Source organism: Etheostoma spectabile, chromosome 9 (genome assembly GCF_008692095.1).
Source record: "Etheostoma spectabile isolate EspeVRDwgs_2016 chromosome 9, UIUC_Espe_1.0, whole genome shotgun sequence".
NCBI classification, from domain to species: domain Eukaryota; kingdom Metazoa; phylum Chordata; class Actinopteri; order Perciformes; family Percidae; genus Etheostoma; species Etheostoma spectabile.
The window spans coordinates 29,818,923-29,838,724 of record NC_045741.1 but is presented as its reverse complement, the minus strand read 5'-3'; the positions used below and the strand labels follow the sequence as shown (position 1 = coordinate 29,838,724).

The following is a 19,802-nucleotide window of genomic DNA, read 5'->3' as shown; positions in this document are numbered from 1 at the left end:
AAAAAAATAAATTGCTGGTGAAAATATCTGTTTCTGTGTTTTTTCTGAGCCGTCTCTCCCCTCACATTTCTACCCACAATGTTCCTCACTAAATATTCACTGTACAGACCTGTTAAACAGTTGATTAATGCTCAGATGATGATGCTTTATATATGGCAAGAGTAGGTATTACGTGTGGGTGCTTACTGTGATTCATGTGCTTTATTAGAAAATAATTGTTTTTTTTTATTGCATAAACTGATTCTTTTGTCTAGAAAGTTTGAGGGTTATCTGATTTGGTTACCACACTGATCGAAGCAGCTGAAAAGTGTTCGGTCTCGTTCTGATGTTTGACATCTGTCCTGAGCTTGTCTCTGTCTGTCTTGTCCCTGTGTCTTGCCTGTGCTTCTTTCTTACTGCTTTCAGTGTCTAGCCTGTGGACTGTTCTAGAACAATAACCCAGTGTGTTCCAGCAGTGTGTTTGTCTTATGAAAGAGCCAGACTGTAAGACTTGCTTGTAGCTTGAATCAGTCTTTACTGATTTCATTCTCTCTGTTTTATTTCCTCTCTCCTTCTGTCTTTCTCTTGCATCAGATGTTCATCAAGTACATAAAGGTTAGCACTCTTCTCTCTCTGTCAGAGGTTATGATGCACTGTTAAACGCACTCTTGGAATGGTCATACACTGTAATGGGTGAGCTTTGGCAGAGCATCATCTTTAATGCATGTAAAAGATGGTAAAAGAGTAGAACATGCACATATACCATGTTCTCAACGCTTGGCAATTCTAGTATTTATTTGCACATAACTGGTGGATTATGGGTTTATGGAGTGGACACACATACTAATACACATATTATTGACAAGGGGACTATTGTGGATGATATTTTTAATTTAATAGTTTATCTATTTTCCTTTTTTAGGTTGAACTCCTCTCCCACTTTGGATCAGAACACTTCTGTCCACTCAGTCTAATCAGGTAAGATGGCAAATGGCTCATCCCAGTCCCCTTCTTTATTCTAAGACCTTTCTTTCTGATTTCCTGACTCTAAATTGTCATTAAATAATACAACGTTAAAGATCTTACACACTAGGCCGTCCTCTAGCTCACCCAGTAAGAGGGTGTGCCCCATGAAGGCTGAGGCCTTTCCAGCGGCCTGCGTTCGAATCCGACCTGCGGCCCTTTGCTGCGTGTCATCCCCCATCTCTCTCCCACCTTTCCTGTCTATCCACTGTCACTATCAAATAAAGGGGAAAAGCCCCCAAAAAATAATCTTTAAAAGTAAAAAAAGATGAAAGTTGAAAGTTTAGGGTGTGTCTTACACACCCTAAAGTTGAGTTCCATTGCAGCTTAGCCTGGGAGGAATCATTAAGGTTACTGCTCTTTCTTAAGGAAGTAGAAACACTGGCCGAGAACAGCTAACTGTATGCATCTGTACTGTAAAAACTGCTTGATTCAGCCAGAACCACTTTTTGCAACACTGTTTCAAATCAAATGTCAAACTATTTCATCAAACCACTCTCTATTTTTCAATTCACATGCATGTTTGTTACATCCACCTGTTGTTATGGTTACTAGTCAATGTGTTTAACCCTACAAGATTTACTCCTAAGTCCAAGCCCTCTCATGTACACACAGTTTATCTCACAAAGCCACATGTACTGTACGTACCATACTTTACATGTCTGTCCCAGATCAGCAGGGTCATCAGGGGCTTGTTCTAAAGGAACTGCTGTTGGAGTTTAAAGGGGCTGTAAAACTGTAAAACAATGAAGTCACATTTTTACGTATTTGAGCTGTGCAGCATGGGCCCTTACCCGATGTTAGTCTAGTTCAGATGTGCACGCATGCTCAGATTTAAATGGTTTACAGCATAACGTGTCATACTGGGATTTGTGAAATCCATAAAATAATCAACTTTTCTCATTACAAACAATAACAGTAGATGGAAATCATTTCAAAAATGTTTCAGCCATCTATGATTTGTTTGCTTGCTAACGTTAGCTCAAAAAAGCTGCCACCTTTTTGTGAAGTGATAACAACCCTTCACCTTTTCGGTAGGTATATATGTTTATGTAACACTGCATTTGTGTTTGTGTTATGTGTAGGGTGTTTGGTACCAGCATGGTGGAGGAGTATGAGGAGATAGCAGATTCCCAGTATCTTTCAGAGAGACTGGAGTATTTAGATGAAGACTATGGTAAGATGGTCACCTGGTATGTCTTTTATGGGAATTGTTAAAGGATATCTTGTCCAACTTCTTTTCTCAACCTTTATTGCAAATTTACAATTTTACTTTGCTAGGGAAGAACATGAATGCACCTACTAACATGAACCCCTTTTAATCGGCTTTACCTGGCATAAGAAAACGTACGCTGCAAATTACAGGGCTACAAAGGACCCTGAGAAGAGAGACAAGTTACATTCTTGCTCTCTAACTTAGTCACTAAGTAACGTGGGCTGGAGTTAACTATTTACATCAAGTGGCCTTTTGCAGCAAAGCTTTATCAACTCAGTTGTTGCAACGTTTCGGCCCCCGGACACAGCTTATGTCCCTGTTTTTGCTTGCAATTGTTCTTAATTTCTAAAATTTAAAATGTGATCAGAAAAAAAATGATTGCAACGTTTTGTGATTTATTGTAAAATCCCATAAAAATACATTTATTTACTGTTTGTTATTCATTTTTATCGCGTGGACTTTTAAGTGGAGTCATGTATTTTGATGTAGATATAACCTGCAGTATGTCCTTTTCTTCAGACTATCCAACAGGCTACCATCCATCAGAGGACAAGGCCTCTAAAAACCTGCTTGGCTCAGCAACTAGTATGTACACACAAACGCATATACAAAGACTAATGTACAGAAGATAAGCTACAAAAACATGGTTGGTGTCAGCAGTGTGAGCAGAGTTGAATACATTTTCAGTATCTTAACCTACTCGTTATTGCACATAGATGTAGAATTGGGTTTGGGTTGCAGCCATTTTTCAGCTTCCAGTACATTTTTATTTATTTAAACATATAAATATTATTTACTTTTTAACCACACATGCAGAAGTACACTGGTGCCCCTCTGTGTCCTAATTTAGCAAAGGGAGGACTGATGCACCCCCACACACAAATGCTGTACACACAACCCTTCCTGCCCATAAAACCATGAAAAATTGCAGACCAAATTCTAGACGGGCAGAAGGAAAAGAAAAATAGGGGTAATCATGTTGAAACAGTTTAGAATAGCAGCATCAGAGGGGAGAGTAAGAGAAAAATTAATAACAAATGGCAAAGCCTGTGGTTTAATTGACACGCCACATGCTGCTGCCTGTCACCGTGTTTACCGGGAACCTCCTGCTTTTCAAAATAACTGTATTGTGTGTTTTTATCTAGATGCCATCCTAAACATGGTAAACAACATTGCTGCCAATGTGCTGGGCGGAAAGCCGGAGCTGGAGGGTGGAGCAGAAACAGGAGGTACTTATCCCTCATACACTCAGTGGTTCCTGTTCCTACACTACACACAGGCCTGAACTACACACACATGCTCAGGTGCTATACATGCACTAAATGGAGAGATGTCAAAGTGAATGGGCTGCCAGTTCTGGACCAGCGCCCTGAGGGGGGTTACGGTGACTTGCTCAAGAGCACCTTGGCAGTGCCCAGGAGGTGAACTGGGATCTCTCCAGCTACCAGGCCACACTCCATACTCAAGTCCAAACAGGGACTTGAACTAGCGACCCTACGGACTGCGCTACTGCCAACCCAACTCCGTACGGACTGAGCTACTGCCACCCCCCATATACCATATACAAATACATATACAAATTTGACACTTTATTCTTGAGGTGAAAAGGTTAGTTTATCAATTTGCAAAATAAATTGCAATAAAAGCCAATTGAAACAGATTTTGCGCTTAAACAAAGATCCCAGAGCTTCTGCTTCTTCCTTAGACGCAACATTGGTGTGTCACATGTCCCCTACCAACCACTTCCACTCTGTCTACAAACAGAAGAGAAGAAACATAATCATTCATTACAACTACATAATGACTTTTTATTGAAAGTATTGCAGAACACCAGGACTATTATTCTTCACAAAGACCTTTTTTAAAAATAGCACAACAATTATTCCATAGAAACTGCCCTCTTTTCTCTGTCACTCTTTTCCTGCGCTCTGCTCATACTCGCACTGTTCAGCTGCCTGTTTCCTCCCTGTCTCTAACCATGCCTGTCGTCCAACATATTAACATTAACTGCTGCTAAAACTGGGTCACTTTATTTTTTCCTCTAAAGTGCCAGCAAATGCACAGCCTTGACTGTCCATGTGTATGTGAGTCAAGAGAGCCAGATGTTTATTTGGCTTTTGGCAGGTCTCAAACAGCCTTTCAGCAGAACTTAGGCTATCTGTATTTTTACTTCTTGGTAGAGGAGCTGAGATGAATTAAGACTGAGCGGGGCCTTTGACGCCAAGCCTGCTCTTAACCCTGTTTACCCCACAGAGCGCTGCATCAAAATGACTCACTTACTCAGCTTTTCCCCAGGGGCATCGAGTTAAAGGGAAAACTCTGCCTGTCACCTAGTTTATTTTGCTTATGCTGCTACACAATTTATTTTTAGATTTGCATTTCTCTCTAAAATAAAAGATACTTCTTCCGGAAAGACCCGCTTTGTAATAGTTAGAGCACTCGTTCCAAGAGTTGTATAATTTGCAAATTATGAGCTGCCACAAAGATGTAGTTTCCTTTATTGAAATGGGATTCCACAAAGTCAGCCTACTGTTTATTTTCATAGGAGAAACTCTTTACTGTTTAGTTCTGATTTCCATTTTCACCCGCAGAGTAGGCAGGGAAGAGTGAGAGTGTGTGAGACAGATCAGTTCTAACTGGACTAGACTGGTTCACAGTATTTTTGACTTTCCCAAACATGGGCTTGCCAGACACCAGAAAAGGCTCTCTGTTCTTTGCCTCCTACAGACTTATTGGGGAAAAACCTGCCACTACAAGTTATATGGGTTTGTGCACTTTTAAACAGCAACCTGTTATGAGTTTAACTGTTGTGTGTTTTTGTAAATGTTAGGTAATACAACAGCAGAGGAGGAAAAGAAGGAGAGCACAGAAGTTGCACATATACCAGCTGAAACACCAAAGGACTCTGCAGTGTAAGACCAATTAAAGACCAATAAACCATTATGACTGTAAAGGGATTTATGTATGTCACAGAAGGATGAATTCAGCTACAATACAACTAGATGTTGTTACATCACGTTTCTTCTATAATCCTACAAGAAACAGAAAAAATCTTTTAAAATGCTTCTGAATTTGCATCTGTGTCTTTCCTCCAGACTTGAGCCTGCAGATCCAGAACACAAAGCAACCCAGGAGGACTCTGTCTCCAGTGATTCTTCCACACCTTTCTCCTCATCACCAGACTCCCAGGAGGACAGACAGATTGTCACTCTGGTAGAAGAAGAGGAGGAGGAGGACGAAGAGCCCAGACAGTCTACTGTCACCTTGATGGAGGAGGAGGGAGAGGAGGAGGAGGAAGAGGAGGAGAAGATGGAGGAAGCAACGAGGAGGGAGGCAGACAGAAACCAGTGGGAGAGCCAGATTTACTGTCCTTTTTCCTCCTTCTCTTCCCTGTCTTTGTCCTGCATGGCCACCCTGCAGGAGCTCCTCCATCGCTGGTGCTCCGCCAGGCTGGCCAAGGAAAGACTCCGCAACCTTAGGCGGAGGCAGCTGAGAACTCAAACACAAACACACCCTGATGCAAACACCCCTTCCCTCACATATACACCTCCGCTGATCCCTGCCCCTGATCCCACACCTGTCAAAGAAGCTCTTCCCCTCACAGAAAATGCTCCAGAGCCTGAGGTGTCTGCTAAGGGCAATGAGGGAAATGTCTTGGGTGAGATGCACACCACACATCCAAACACTCACACCCTTGAAGCACACACTCCAGAGCTCAACATCCTCCTAGAGCCTAGCAGAACAGCCACTATCCCCCCTCATAGTTTCTCAGAATTCCCTAGCTCCCTGACAGTGCCTACCCCCTCCCATGAGGAGAAGCTGCTACCTCCCATCAAAGATGCAGCCCTAGACCCTTTCCCCACTCCACCCCTCCAAGCTGCCACTATCCCGGAGACGCAACAGGCCAGCAGTGCCACCCCCGCCCTTACTGTGAGCTCGCTCCCACAGACTTTGGCCTCCGAGACAGCCTTTCCTGGTATTGTAATTTCCTCTGTCAAGGAGCAGCCTGTTCAGCCTCTTCCCACTGCATCAAGGCCTGAAGATCTTATCCCCCCACCTACTGAACTGCCAGCAGCTCTCCCACTGACTGATACAGACGCAGTAAAGTCAAGTGCAGACAGTGGGGACTCGCAGAGACACAATGTCCAGACTTCTCAGACTCACGGGGAGCAGGGGGACTCTCTCACCGGAGAGCCCCATCGGGTGGAAGACACCTTAGAAGAAGACCTGTTGAGCACTATTGGAAATGGCCACCGGTCAGCAACAGACTTCTATGCAGAGCTCCAGAATGGAGGAGATTATAATGGTGGAGCGATGATCGGGAACGGGGGAGCGGTGCACGGCTCCAGCCAGAAGGAAAGTGTGTTCATGAGGCTGAACAACCGGATCAAAGCCCTGGAGATGAACATGAGTCTGTCCAGCAGATACCTGGAGGAGCTCAGCCAGAGGTAAACAGATAGCCCTTCTTTCAAGCTTATGTTTTGGATTGCATATTAGATTTATATGTATATGAAATTATGGAAGGGTTCCTTACAGGATGTATTTTTTGCATTTGTGTTGCTCAGATATCGTAAACAAATGGAAGAGATGCAGAGAGCGTTCAATAAGACCATTATCAAACTGCAGAACACCTCCCGCATTGCTGAGGAGCAGGTCAGTTTACACAAAGGACATACGAGCAAGAGAAGTAGAAGCATAACAGAAAGTACTTGTCGGTGTTTGTCTGATGTTTTTTTAAATTTATTTTTTACTGCTTTTCAGGACCAGAGGCAAACGGATTCCATCCAGGTCCTACAGAGCCAGCTGGAGAACGTCACTAAACTGATGCTCAATCTCACCGCTACGGTCAGCCAGCTGCAGAGAGAGGTAACGTACCTGTATCTATTGGATACTAAATAAATGAATTTTGATTGCTTGAGACATACATACATACATACATACATACATACATACATACATACTTATCCTATGAATGGTACTATGGCGTGTACCCAGTTTTGATTCTAGTAAGACCTCACTTTAGGACTCAGTGTAAAATAAACAATCTGCTAACTAACTAATTAATATTTACTTCATACATACAGCTTAATGTGAAGAAAAGCATTAATGTGCATATGTTCAAAAGTGTGCTATTTTAAAGGATGTGATTTCATTGTTGGACATTTCCTCTGCAGGTATCTGACCGTCAGAGCTACCTGGTGGTCTCTCTGGTTCTGTGTCTGTCTCTGGGCCTCCTGCTGTGTCTGCAGTGCTGCCGCAGCTCCTCTCCCGCTCCCAACACCAACGCTGCTCCCCTTATCCAGAGCAACCACTACCCCAGCCCCAAGAGGTCTGTCTCAAACACACACACACACACACACACACACACACACACACACACACACACACACACACACACACACACACACACAAACTCTTCCGCTAGGCTTGGCTTCTAATTCAGTTAGTTATTTATAATAGTATTGTTCTACCATTCTCAGAGCTGTCATCATGATCCCTTACACCCAGTCATATGCTGCTGCTTTTGAATAGAACATATTGTATCACTTCCTTACTTCACTTGTGATCTGCTTGCCTAAGGCCGTCCCTCCGGTTCTGCCACTGGAGGAGTGACATTGTAAACAACACAAATGTCAAACAAATTTTTTCTTGTCAGATGCTTCTCCTCCTATGACGACATGAGCCTAAAGCTTAGGGTCGCCTGTCCCCTTGTTCGCTCCAAGTCATTCCACTTGTCCTCTACAGAAGGTAAGAGCCCCCTCTCCTAAACACACACACATACACACACTATACTCAAGTCTCTCCTCAAACCTGCCCTCTCCTCTGTTTTTCTGTTTCTCTCTTTTTTTTGTCATTGAAACATAAGCAACATTGCGTCTTGATGCTACAGTCATAGCTCATTGCAAATATCATATTTTTGCTACTGTAGTACTTTTCAGGCTAGTTGCGTCCGACTGCTGCAGCTCTCACTGCACATTGCACAACTGTCCACATCCAAGTACTATCCTAATCTTTCTTAATTCTTTCTGTCTTTCCAAATCTCATTCGGGCTATTTCTCAACTGGTTCCTCTCACATATGTTGCCATGCTTAGTGGCTGAAATCCCTGGTGTTGCCAGTACCTCGAGCAACACAAGCCCACAGGGAGAGGCTGGTGCAAGCAATAAAAGAAAAAAGTCTTTGACTCAAGAAACCTAAAACTCCCCCTGCTGTGTGTCCGTGTGTGTGTCCTTGTGTCCTTTTGTGTGTGTGTGTGTGTGTGTGTGTGTGTGTCCTTGTGTGTGTGTGTGTCCTTGTGTGTGTGTGTGTGTGTGTGTGTGTGTGTGTCCTTGTGTGTGTTCTTGAAGCTGAAGGCTGTCATTGCCAGCTTTTGTTCACACACTGGCTAAAGGAGTGTAATAATAGAGCATGATGCTTTGCTTACTCATGATAGACATTTGCAAGTAGTAATTGAAAATAAAAATGACACAGTTTTCTGTGATTTTTAGAAAAATCCTAGTGTTAGTGAAATTACTTGTTATCTTCTGTACAGTCATGATTGGTAAATTGATTTTTGCCGTTGCATCTTTAATAAAACTACTTGCAAGGTCACTTCATGCTTACATGTATGTATTCCTGGTTGCCATTCCATCATTAACCTGGCCCCTCTCTCCCCTCCCCAGTAGGTCCAGATGACTTGTACATTGTAGAACCTCTAAGGTTTTCTCCAGAGAAAAAGGTACAGTGTCTGTTCCAACTGCTGCTGTTGGCTGTGACGGCCACCTTACTTAAAGTGCTGTGTGTTTTCTAGTGTCAGTCTGCCTGTACAATAAGTGTGTGCTAGAGCAGTGAACGGCTTCTTCGTCAGTCACGGATTTCTGAGCTCAGTGGAGTAGCCAAGATAAGGGAGCAGCTGAAGAGTGTTAAGATTCAGCCCTCTCCAAATGCCTGTTAACCACTTCTACGCTGACACTTTGGGCATGTCATACGATTTTGAGAACAGGCTTCAATGCACGTCCCTCAAAGTTTAAACCCATCACACACTACTCTTATTCTGTGAAACATTTGATGATGAAAGTAAAGCGTGGTGCACTGTCGACTTGTATCACAGCCCTGGTCAGTTATAAACACTTTTAAGATAAGTAGTTTTGATCATATTTGTGTCTCCTATATCCCATCATTCCCTATGAAACTTTCCCCTCCTTCTTTGATCCATTTGTATGAGCTCAGTGTCTAGTGCAAAAGTGGTTAATGACTTTACATTATGAGATGTATATTGTCCTTATCTGAAGTGTTTCTTTTATCATTAGCTCCTCCTGTCTTGTGTTTTTCTGTAGAAAAAGCGCTGCAAGACAAAATCATTGGACAAGGTTGAGATTCTGATGCCAGACAATCCCTCTGCTCCACTCACAAACGGGGATCTAAACTGCAACGGCTTCCACCCATGCCTCCCTGCGCCACCACCACCATCACCTCCTCCTCTTCCTCCCTCTTCTCTCCCACCGCCTCCCCCTCCCTCTGCAGAGGAGCTGTCATCCCTGCCCACTTGCACCTCCAAGGAGTTCCCCTCAGAGACTAGCAGCTGCACCTCGTCCACCCACTCTGAGGAGTCCTACACAAGCCGTCTCCCACCTCCCTCTCCCGTGTTCCCCACCGCCGGCCTGTGCAACGGACACGGCCTGTCTTTCTCCCTCCATCAGTGTCCCACCAAGTCCCGCCAGGAGAAGCGCTCGATGAAGCGGCGGAAGTCGCGGCAGACGGAACTGCCGTTCCCTTCCATGCGGCGGGGGAGCCTGGGTTCTCTGCCCAGCCTGCAGCAGCTTATAAAGGGAAACAAGGAAATCAGTGTCGGGACCATCGGGATGACAGCAGTCACCGGACATGTCTGAATATTCTATTACTTTTACACGACTTTCTATTAAGAACCATATACACACACTATATGGTAGCTGACTTGTGAGGAGATGAGGTTTTACTGCATCCAAATGAACCACATTTCCCATGAGCACCCAGGCACACTGTGGAACTGAAGTTGCTCTGGCAGCAGTAGCTCCACATCATCCAGTCCTCATCCACTCCTGTCAAAGAGCTGTTCACGGTTATGTGCCTTTTATATTGGTTCTCAACCTTTTTACTGCTAAAACAAATATGACATTTAAAGAATTGTTGATGTGGACAGAGACACCGAGGCGGGGAGTGAAACATTATTACAAGTCAAATCCATTGAAGTGCGTTGAAGAGGTTTGTTTTTTTCTTTCTACTGGATAAGCACATTGTCCCATGACAGTTGAGCACCATTAAGCGTTTATCCCCACGCTGAGCACAGTGAGGAGAGGTGCCGGCCTCAACTCTACGTTCCTTCACCTAAGTGGGCATCAAGAAGTATTAGGCTGCTCTTTTGGATGAAAAGTCTCTGTGTGAAAGAACTGTGGAGCATGACAACTATTTCTATTATCCTTATCACCTTCTGTCTTTCATTGCCATCATGTTACACATTCTGACTTTTTATTGCATCCTAACAGTACTGCAGGTGTTGGTATGGGACCAGAGTGTTCAACTTTCATTGTACGCCAGAATCTCTTTCTCTTCATCTGTCTCTGTCAGTCTGTTCCAAACCAACCATCAGAGCTGAATGAAGAACAGACTTTTACATGTCCGAATGTGTCCGTCCTTTCAGTTTAGTGTCCTATTTAACCCCATATTACAAATACAATTGCAGCAGTCTGTAGATCCTACTAATTTGCAATGGATTGTTCTGTGAACTGTCCCTACCTGGTTAGTTTGGGCTGGGCCCAGGGAGCTCGCTCCCACACCACGTAAATAGAAATTGCACTGTAAAAGGGGAAATTGTGACTGTGGAGAACAGGCTAAAGGCAACCCATAGGTTTTTTTAATTGTCTTTTTTCAGTTATATTTTATTGTTTCTTTTATCCAATACTGAGCCATGCTCCTCTCTTTATTGCTGTTTAGGGCACAATGTACTGTAGGAGCACATTGTGCAAAACTGAATGTTTACACTTCCGTCACACACTTGCACCCACTCGCACTTACTGGCACCCTGCAGCCTAGTCTGACAGACCAGTTTTATTTATCTATTTATTTATTCAAATGACTGCAGATTTTTCTAACTTTGTCGCCTGTCTCCCAATCCTGCAGTGTCAAAGCAGTTTATCCATGACAGTATGTTGCATAAATAAAATATTGCAGTGAAATTCTCTCAACCACACTGATACATGACCATGGTGGAATTCTTTTTTTTTTTTCTATTATTTATATAGCTTGGGCTCTGACATTATGGCAGCCCCTAACTCTGTTTGCCTGTGCCTGAAATATCTGACCAACACAATAGCAGTCACATATCCTGCAGCAGCAACAAGATGAAGTATTGATTTAGAAAACTACAGGCTTCTTAGGATCCTCAAGCTGCTGCTTTTGTATTCTGTTGAGAGCAGCTGGGTGGGACGTAGTGGAAAGGCTCAATCTGAGTGTTATTGTCTTGTCTTCTATGTGCTCATTTCAGAATCTGTGTCGGATCGCTAGCCAACCCATTTTACCTCGCCCTGTTCATGATTACATGACTGACCTACGTTAACATACAGTATAATGTTTAAATGTAAACGTAGTTTTAAATAATAAAATGTATATTTTTCTTTATGAAAGCAGTTTCTGACTGGCTCTGTGTGGTTGCACTTGGGTACATTCTGACAGAGGACTTTCTTCTCACTTTACGCTCCCAAAAGAGCGTCATTACCTCTCCTGACCAGCTTATAAAGCTCCTTTTTCTCTTTGCATATCTCTAACCCACCCCCACCCACACACACACACACAAACACCACACACACACCCCACACAACACCACACACACACACACACCCACCCCCACACCCACACCACACACACACACCACCACACACACAATCACACCACACACACACACACACACACACACACACACACCCACACCACACAGAAATTGCACGACTTACTGTGACTGTAAAGAAAAGTTTTTAAATGCCTGCTTTATTAGCCACTCTAACAGGGGAGCTTGAAACGCTCTAATGACTCTACATGCTTGCTTTCTAGCTGATCTGTGCATCCTCACTCTCAGTGTACACTATCGTCTTTTATTCACTTGTCATGGCTCTATGACTTCATGTTAGCCCCACCTTGAATGATACTTGTGGTTTGTGAAGAGATTAATATCAATTGTTGAATAAAGGGAGCGCAGAAAAGATGGGTAAATTTGGAACACTATTAATGTGACTGTATGTTTAAAAAGCCGAGCAAGTTTTTTTTTTTTTTTTTTTTTTTTTTTTTTTTTTGTCCTTTTGTCCTTTTTGAATGTGTATGATCTTATGTTTGTGTGAGTGTGTGTTATGAGAAAGACTACTTTTGAAACGGCTTATCCTGCAACACAGCAAATAAGGAGAATGCCCTCGGCGAGACATTTCAGGAGCTCAGCGAGCACTTTGTAGGACTCTTCATGCCTTTTTGTTTTTCTACCTTATGTCAAGTGCTATCTTTTCTTTCTCTCTCTATCCCTCTCTCTCTCTGTGTGATTATTCTGAAGAGTGGCACAGTATGTTTGTGCAAGAGTGAGTTACTACGAAACGTGTAGTGCCATTAGAAACTGTGAATTTCTAAATAAAACTTTTTTTTTGTTGTCTTTCACTTTGTCTTTTATTGTGGGTGTCTTCATATTCAGCCACTGTTTGTCAATCGTGAATCAATCCTTAACGCTACCTAGTCCATAAAGACAGACTGACTCAAAAACAAAATAAAAGGGGTGATTTCACTAAAACTGACCATGGGGGTATTGCTGAAATAAGATTTGGGCTTTACATGCACAACATTAGCACACTGATGCACATGATATATGTGCTGCTTACTTCAACTAATCAAGATCTCAACTGGAGTATTTCAGTACAACCACACAACAGGCTTAAGAAAGCTGAGATGGGAAAGCTTTTGCTCTTGCTATAAAATAAAAGCCCGCTTGGCACTTTGGGCCTGCATGTAAGGCAGCATTACACCTCCTTCATGTGTTGTTGGAAATGTTACTGTTATGATTACAGTGGTTAAACTATTCCAAGAATTTGAGAAATTCTATGTTTTACAAATTGTGTAATTGTTGTAGAAATTCTTCAACAATATTACAGTCAAATACATTGAATATTAAATCTAAAATGTTCATGTCCCACATTATGAACAATGTTTTGGCAACATTTAGCAGCTAAACACTTGTCTTAACCTGCTGTTGATTTAAAATTGAACATAAATCTCAGTATTTTGCTCATGCTGGAGATGTAGACACTGACACTCATACCCACAAATATACTATAGGACACTGAAGAAAATATAGGAATTCATTGCTTGGAATCTGTGGTATTACGTGGGTGGCAGGTGCTCGGTCTGTAGGGAGTTGGGTTGGGAACTGGAGGGTCGCTGGTTCAAGTCCCCATACGGACCAAAGTATGGTGGTAGACTGGGACCTGGATAGGTGTTCACCTTCTGGAAACTGCCAAGGTGCAAACCCCCAACTGCTCGGGGTGCCTTTCCATGGGCAGCCCCCCCCCACTCTGACATCAGTCCATCAATGCATGTATAGGGACTGGACGTGTGTTTATTCAGGTCTGTGTGTAATAACAACAGAGTGTAAATTGTAATTAATAAAGTTACATTTACATTATGAATATATAATAAAGCAAAGAATCTTGGCCAATCAAATTGTTTTTACTACCTACTGCAGTGAGCACTGGGCAACTGTGTTATTCAGGGTATAAAATAAACAATTGTAAAGCATGTATGGATCAGGACAGTTCTACTTTTGACTGAACTTTAGACTTTGCAAGAAGAAACATTACCAACCTTCACATTAGCCTTTGGCAATCAAACATTAGCCACAAAAAGTAACTTCTTTGGTGACTTTGTCTGAAAAAAATATTTCGACCTATTAACAATAATAAAAGTGATAAAGTAGAACAGGAACACATTCATTCAGCAGGATTTTTAGCAGTGTCGTTATAGTGAGCAGTACAGAGATTGGTACATCCCACCACAAGGTGTCGCTGTGAGCAGAGCTGAACGCTGTTTTCCTCCAGCTCTCTCTCTCTCTCGCTCGCGCGCTCTCTCTCTTTCTCTCTCCCCCGTTGTTTACGTTTATCCAACATGGAGGACGAGGTGGATGTTGACATCGAAGGAGACGAGTTTGAAAGCAGTACTAGGTGAGAATATTTACTGTAACTAATGAATTAACAGTCATACAGTCTGTTTTTCTCGTGTGCTATAGTCCACACTAGTTTACGGAGACCTGGTCGTTGTGTGTGTAGCCTCACGGTGCAGGCTACAGCGGCGGTTAGCTAGCTGTCTCGCGGGTCAGATAGATGCTAACGCTAGGTGTCTCCTCGGTCCTTCTCCCTGGCTTCTTTCCTTTCTGTTGCAGTGAGCTGAATGGAGGATGTTTAGGCCAGGAGCAGTTCATACAGTCCGCGTGGAAAAGCAGCGCAGGCATACTGGTATGAGTTGACGAAGCTAACAGTCCTTCAGCGGACTCCTGTGTGACTGCTTATGCTCGTTGTTGACTCTCTGTGTCTCTCTGTGTTGAGCAGCCATGGGAGCTGGACAGCTCCATCAGCCCAGAGAACAGGGAGGTGATCGAGAGGATGCTGCTGGAGGAACAGTATCCTTTCACTGGCCGCGTATGCATTGTCATAACGGCTGCACAGTCTTCGGTAGCTTTACTGCAGACCTAATCAATCAATCACATTTTATTTAACCCTCCTGTGGTCCTGGTGTCAAATTTGACCCGTTTTTAAAAGTTTTTATATCAGAAATGTGATATTCTTTCATCCAAATTGTCCAAATATTACATGGATGGTTCCATATAACGCTGAAGGATCAGTTCACTACTTTATTGAATTTTGGGTGTTTTATTTGCCCCCAAAAACTTTTGACAAAAGACAAGAAAATGGTTTAATTTCATATAAATGAGGTTTCTTGACCATGAATTCGAAAAAGAAAAAAGTGTAGAACTAGTGGTGATATGTTGTTGTTAGTGATGTGTACAGTATACTGATGGTAGAGTTACAAAAATGAAGAAAATGTTGAAAAAAAGTGATTTAAAAAGTATCTCAGACGCATCGAAAAAGTGTCAAAAGTGTTGAAAATGCATAAAAAATGGTTAATTTTCAGTTTTGACCCAGGAGGACAACACAAGTGTAAAGTCTAAAATCTGAATCAGAAATACTTTATTGATCCCCAAAGGGAAATTCTGTCAAATTAAAAATCACCGCTTAGACGTGGTCTCAGTGGACTTTACAATTAAAGGAACATAACAGACAGCAACAAAACAATTGAACTGCATTACAGCAGTAATAATAAACAATACAAAATAAGCAACATAAGTGAAAAGGTGTATTTGTGAAGGGCAGAGACTGGATGGTGTGTTATGTTTGGCTGTAGTATAATGAGTAGAGGTGGGTTTTCAATCTAGATTTCAAAATGTCAACTAAGTGAGCTTCTTTAAGCTGCTGGGCCAATGGTACAAAAATTAATGATGAATATGTTTAATTGACTTTTGATGATAAATTGTAGGATTATCTGTCTGATTTTTAACTGTTTTTTTGTTTCAGGTCATTGTCTGTTGAACTATAATGCACAGTACATTTGTTCCAAATACACAGTTTGGATAACAATCAGTATTAAATTTATTGGTCCTGAACTGGGCTTGTAGATACTACCTGACAGGTGAGGGGATTCCTAACAATATTTGGGAAAGTGATGCGACCAACGAGCCCAAAGTGAAGAAGTAAGTCAATTCTTCCTCCAGCATTCTAGGTGGAGTCAGCGATCCTGGAGAAAGATTGTTGATAGGGGGTAGCGTAGGGCAACCTTTGTGCATTGTGCTGGAGCAGTTTGGGGGTTCTGCAAAATCTTTCAGTCTTCAAAGCAAGTCCCCACAGACTGAGCTGCGGCTGGGATAAGAATCGCTGACTGCACCTTTCACATTAGCAGAGTACATGTAATTGGCGTTCATTTCACACTTTTACCTGTCGGGGGGGTTCAGGTCTCCAGCCAAGACGTCTGCCTCTGCCTCAGGCTCCTCTTCTCGTTGGTCCAAACAGGAGAAAGAACTGTTTGAGGAAGGACTGGTAAGCTTCTCTTGGCTCAGGGCCTCTTAGGTTTACACTGAACAGGCCTATAACAAATGTAATACTTGTTGTACTGTATATGTTAGAGTATTATCTAAAATACTAGGTGTCTGTGTTGTGTTTTTCTGCAGGCTCAGTTTGGCCGAAGGTGGACTAAGATTGCCAAGTTGGTGGGTAGCCGTTCCGTTATGCAGGTCAAGAGCTATGCCAGGCAGTATTTTAAACATAAGGTGAGACTTTGCTTTACATTCCACCTTTTGTTTTGCTGCTAACGCCAAGTGCCCACTACAGGACTTTAGACCTGATTTTCTGAGCAGCTGGCAGGGTGTTTGAGTTTAATCCAAGCTTAATTGTAGTATCCCACATATAAACTCAACCAGAGCGCATTCCTCAGGCAGGATTGGGAATAAGAATGAAGAATAAACAATGCCTTTCGTCATCTGTATTATAATTTTTTTCAGGCTAAATCAGAACCCAGAGCTGCAGCTCCCTCTGCAGGACCTGCGCTGCACTTACAACCCCCTCAGCCCACCTCCAGTCGTGCATCCTCTCTGACAAACACTGTCCGCATAGAGAAGCTTTCTGATGACGAGAATGAGGAGGTAGACATCACTGATGACCTGAGCGATGACGGAGACGGCGATGCTGAGCCGCAGGCTGTTCTCAAGGCTGAGTTCTGCGAGCCCGAGCAGCTAGCAGGCACGGAGATCCAGGCAGACACAGAGGAGCAGAACGAGGCAGGTCTGACAGAGACAAGGGACCAGCCCAGCCACACCTCGCTGTTTCCACAAAGTCCCCAATCCTCATCTCCCCTACCTTCTTTAGAGAAGACCAGTGTGACTGGGCTGGACGAGAAAAGCAACAAGAGAGCATCAAAAGACTTTCAAGCATGGGCTCAGACGGACTCGGAGCAAATGACAGATGAAAATGGAGGCCAGAGCTCCCAGTTTGATAGCTCAGCACAGACTGGTCCACAGGAAGAGGCCTGTAGCAATGGCTCAGGTAAGACTCATGCCTGCTGTTTTCACGTACAGTACTAGTCAAAGGTTTGGACACACTTCCTTAGTCACTCGAATGGGAAAACGCATCCACACTTTTGACTCGTACCGTAAATCCACCTCTTGGTGATGGCCTTTACTTGCTTTTGTTAAGTTACACTGTAGTTCCTATTTGCTTCCCCAGATACTGCTGATAACACTGAGCAGAGTGCAGCTGATAGACCAGAAGAAGACCAAGAGGAGGAGGAGGAGGAGGAGGAGGAGGAAGAGCAGGAAGAAGAAGAGGAGGAGGAGCTTAAGCCCCCTGAACAGGAAATAGAGATGGACATGGAGACCACCACTGAGGATGAGAAACAAGCTATCCCAGAGTTCTTTGAGGGACGACCATCCAAGACTCCTGAAAGATACCTTAGGATCCGAAACTACATCCTGGACCAATGGTAAAACCTTAAAACATGTTTTGGTAACTTCTTTCAAGACAACGCTGCAGAAGAGGTGCTCATTACTTCTTCTGTTCACCAGGATGAAGAGCAAGCCCAAGTACCTCAACAAGACGTCAGTCCGCCCTGGACTGAAGAACTGCGGGGACGTCAACTGCATTGGGAGGATTCACACCTACCTGGAGCTTATTGGAGCCATCAACTTCAATTGCGGTAACTTTACCAACGGCATTCTTGTGTTCTTTTAAAAAGAAATCTGTCTTCCCTTTTCATTTGGAGCTCTGCCTCTTCTCTTATAGAGCAAGCAGTCTATAATCGGCCAAAGGTGGTGGACCGCTCCAAGCACAAGGAGGGCAAAGATGCGTATGAGGCCTACCAGCTCGCCCAGAGACTGCAGAGTATGGTAGGTACCCATAACCACCTAACTCCCACATAGACACCAAACCTCAAGCATCTAACCTATGGGTTTACTGGACTTTGAGCTAACTGTTGATTGGCTGCACGGTTTAGCGGACCAGGAAGCGCCGCGTGCGGGACATATGGGGGAACTGGCGTGACTCTAAAGATTTGGAGGGACAGACGTATGAGGTTTGGACACTCAGACGCACACTGCGGTTGTTCACACACACGAATTGATCACTTGATAAGTTCTCATTTACTATAGTTACTATTACGGTGTTTCATTAGCATCTCAGTGCTGAGGAAGTGGCTCTGCGGAGAGAAGAGCTGAAGAAGCAGCCCAAACCCTGCAAGATCTCCAGATTAAGGGGGTGAGCGTGAGTGAGCGTGGACTTTCCGACAACCTTGTAATTACATATTTATATATGCGTAACTACTTTCACTCCTTTTTCTAGGTCTATTGACCCCTTCCAGCTGATTCCCTGCAGGTCTTTTGGGGAGGATGTACAGGTCAGTGGCCATTTATCCCATCAATCAGTCATCAGGTGTGCAATGTTTCTGGCAAGATGGGAGTTTCACCACTTATTTAATCTGAGGTCATGTATACCTCAATATAAGTTGAAAGGGTACTAAAATGTCCTCTTTGTTCTCCTCAGGAACCATTCCAGGTTATTGTGTGTGCAGAGACTCTTCTCATAATGGACATGGTACGCCATACGCACAACCGCACAGGCTGAATGTATTTTCCCTTAGGCATCACACATGTTACGAGTTATTCATGAAGAAAATGTTTTCCGTGTGTTGCATGCACCATCAATTGATTATGTTGTTAATTCACTGACCTGTAAGGCAGGCCAATACATCATTAAAATTAAAATCTGAAACAATCGTTTCATTTATTCGGTCATTCATTTTATTTGATTTAAATCTTCCAAAAATGATCAAATGTTTTGTTACAGCATGCCCACGTGTCGCGGGGGGAAGTCATCGGCCTGCTAGGCGGAACTTTCAGTGAGGAAGAGAGAGTATTAAAGGTAGGGAAAGGAGTGAAAACCAAAATGTGGACAATTGAGATTTTGACATTTGCATTTACAAACGATTCTGTGTATCCGTGCAGATCTGTGCAGCAGAGCCATGCAACAGTGTGAGTACAGGTTTGCAGTGCGAGATGGACCCGGTGTCTCAGACACAGGCCTGTGACGTGCTGTCGTTGCTGGGCTTCAGTGTGGTGGGCTGGTACCACTCGCATCCCACCTTCCACCCCAACCCTTCAGTACGGGACATCAACACACAGGACCAGTTCCAGGTGAAATGATTAAATGAAAGTAGTCCCGCTGGAGTTAGTCTATGGGAACACGTGATCTGATTCTCTCTGTCCTGATTGTTCCAGAGTTATTTCTCACGTGGCGGAGCCCCCTTCATCGGGATGATAGTGAGTCCATATGACCCAGCCAACCCCTCCCCCCACTCCCAAACTACCTGCTTGTTGGTGAAAGAGAGCCAGGAGCCTTCAGGCCCACAGAGTATGTTTAACACTCACAAAGCCATGATTTAAAACGTTAAAACAGTTCATATCAAGCAGACAATGTAGGACACACACACACACACACACACACACA

At 43.4% G+C, this 19,802-nt stretch overlaps 2 protein-coding genes across 9 annotated transcripts in view; both read left to right on the top strand.

The window, feature by feature from the left end:
• Positions 1-19,802, top strand: part of suco (SUN domain containing ossification factor) — a 49,707-nt gene that overhangs the window by 29,298 nt on the left and 607 nt on the right. For 2 of the 7 annotated variants that reach the window (XM_032524852.1, XM_032524849.1), the window contains 13 exons: positions 574-594; positions 902-957; positions 2,088-2,179; positions 2,738-2,803; positions 3,364-3,447; positions 5,049-5,130; positions 5,314-6,666; positions 6,784-6,871; positions 6,980-7,084; positions 7,393-7,547; positions 7,875-7,966; positions 8,880-8,935; positions 9,534-12,003. In XM_032524852.1, the coding sequence (XP_032380743.1) occupies positions 574-594; positions 902-957; positions 2,088-2,179; positions 2,738-2,803; positions 3,364-3,447; positions 5,049-5,130; positions 5,314-6,666; positions 6,784-6,871; positions 6,980-7,084; positions 7,393-7,547; positions 7,875-7,966; positions 8,880-8,935; positions 9,534-10,085 (2,802 nt within the window). In that variant the 3' untranslated portion in view covers positions 10,086-12,003. Of the gene's footprint in view, positions 1-573; positions 595-901; positions 958-2,087; positions 2,180-2,737; positions 2,804-3,363; positions 3,448-5,048; positions 5,131-5,313; positions 6,667-6,783; positions 6,872-6,979; positions 7,085-7,392; positions 7,548-7,874; positions 7,967-8,879; positions 8,936-9,533; positions 12,004-12,123; positions 12,150-19,802 lie in introns of those variants that run through there. The other 5 variants (XR_004333312.1, XR_004333311.1, XM_032524850.1 and 2 more) reach the window with 5 other exon arrangements.
• LOC116694931 (Myb-like, SWIRM and MPN domains 1) overlaps positions 14,327-19,802 on the top strand; it is a 6,688-nt gene continuing 1,212 nt past the window's right edge. The window contains exons 1-18 of one of the 2 annotated variants that reach the window (XM_032524855.1): positions 14,327-14,420; positions 14,639-14,711; positions 14,805-14,875; positions 15,929-16,003; positions 16,262-16,346; positions 16,478-16,576; positions 16,808-17,348; positions 17,529-17,584; positions 17,618-17,784; positions 17,867-17,997; positions 18,084-18,187; positions 18,295-18,372; positions 18,472-18,554; positions 18,639-18,693; positions 18,840-18,890; positions 19,143-19,217; positions 19,301-19,489; positions 19,574-19,706. In XM_032524855.1, the coding sequence (XP_032380746.1) occupies positions 14,365-14,420; positions 14,639-14,711; positions 14,805-14,875; positions 15,929-16,003; positions 16,262-16,346; positions 16,478-16,576; positions 16,808-17,348; positions 17,529-17,584; positions 17,618-17,784; positions 17,867-17,997; positions 18,084-18,187; positions 18,295-18,372; positions 18,472-18,554; positions 18,639-18,693; positions 18,840-18,890; positions 19,143-19,217; positions 19,301-19,489; positions 19,574-19,706 (2,122 nt within the window). In that variant the 5' untranslated portion in view covers positions 14,327-14,364. Of the gene's footprint in view, positions 14,421-14,638; positions 14,712-14,804; positions 14,876-15,928; positions 16,004-16,261; positions 16,347-16,477; positions 16,577-16,807; positions 17,349-17,528; positions 17,785-17,866; positions 17,998-18,083; positions 18,188-18,294; positions 18,373-18,471; positions 18,555-18,638; positions 18,694-18,839; positions 18,891-19,142; positions 19,218-19,300; positions 19,490-19,573; positions 19,707-19,802 lie in introns of both variants that reach the window. The other variant, XM_032524854.1, reaches the window with a different exon arrangement.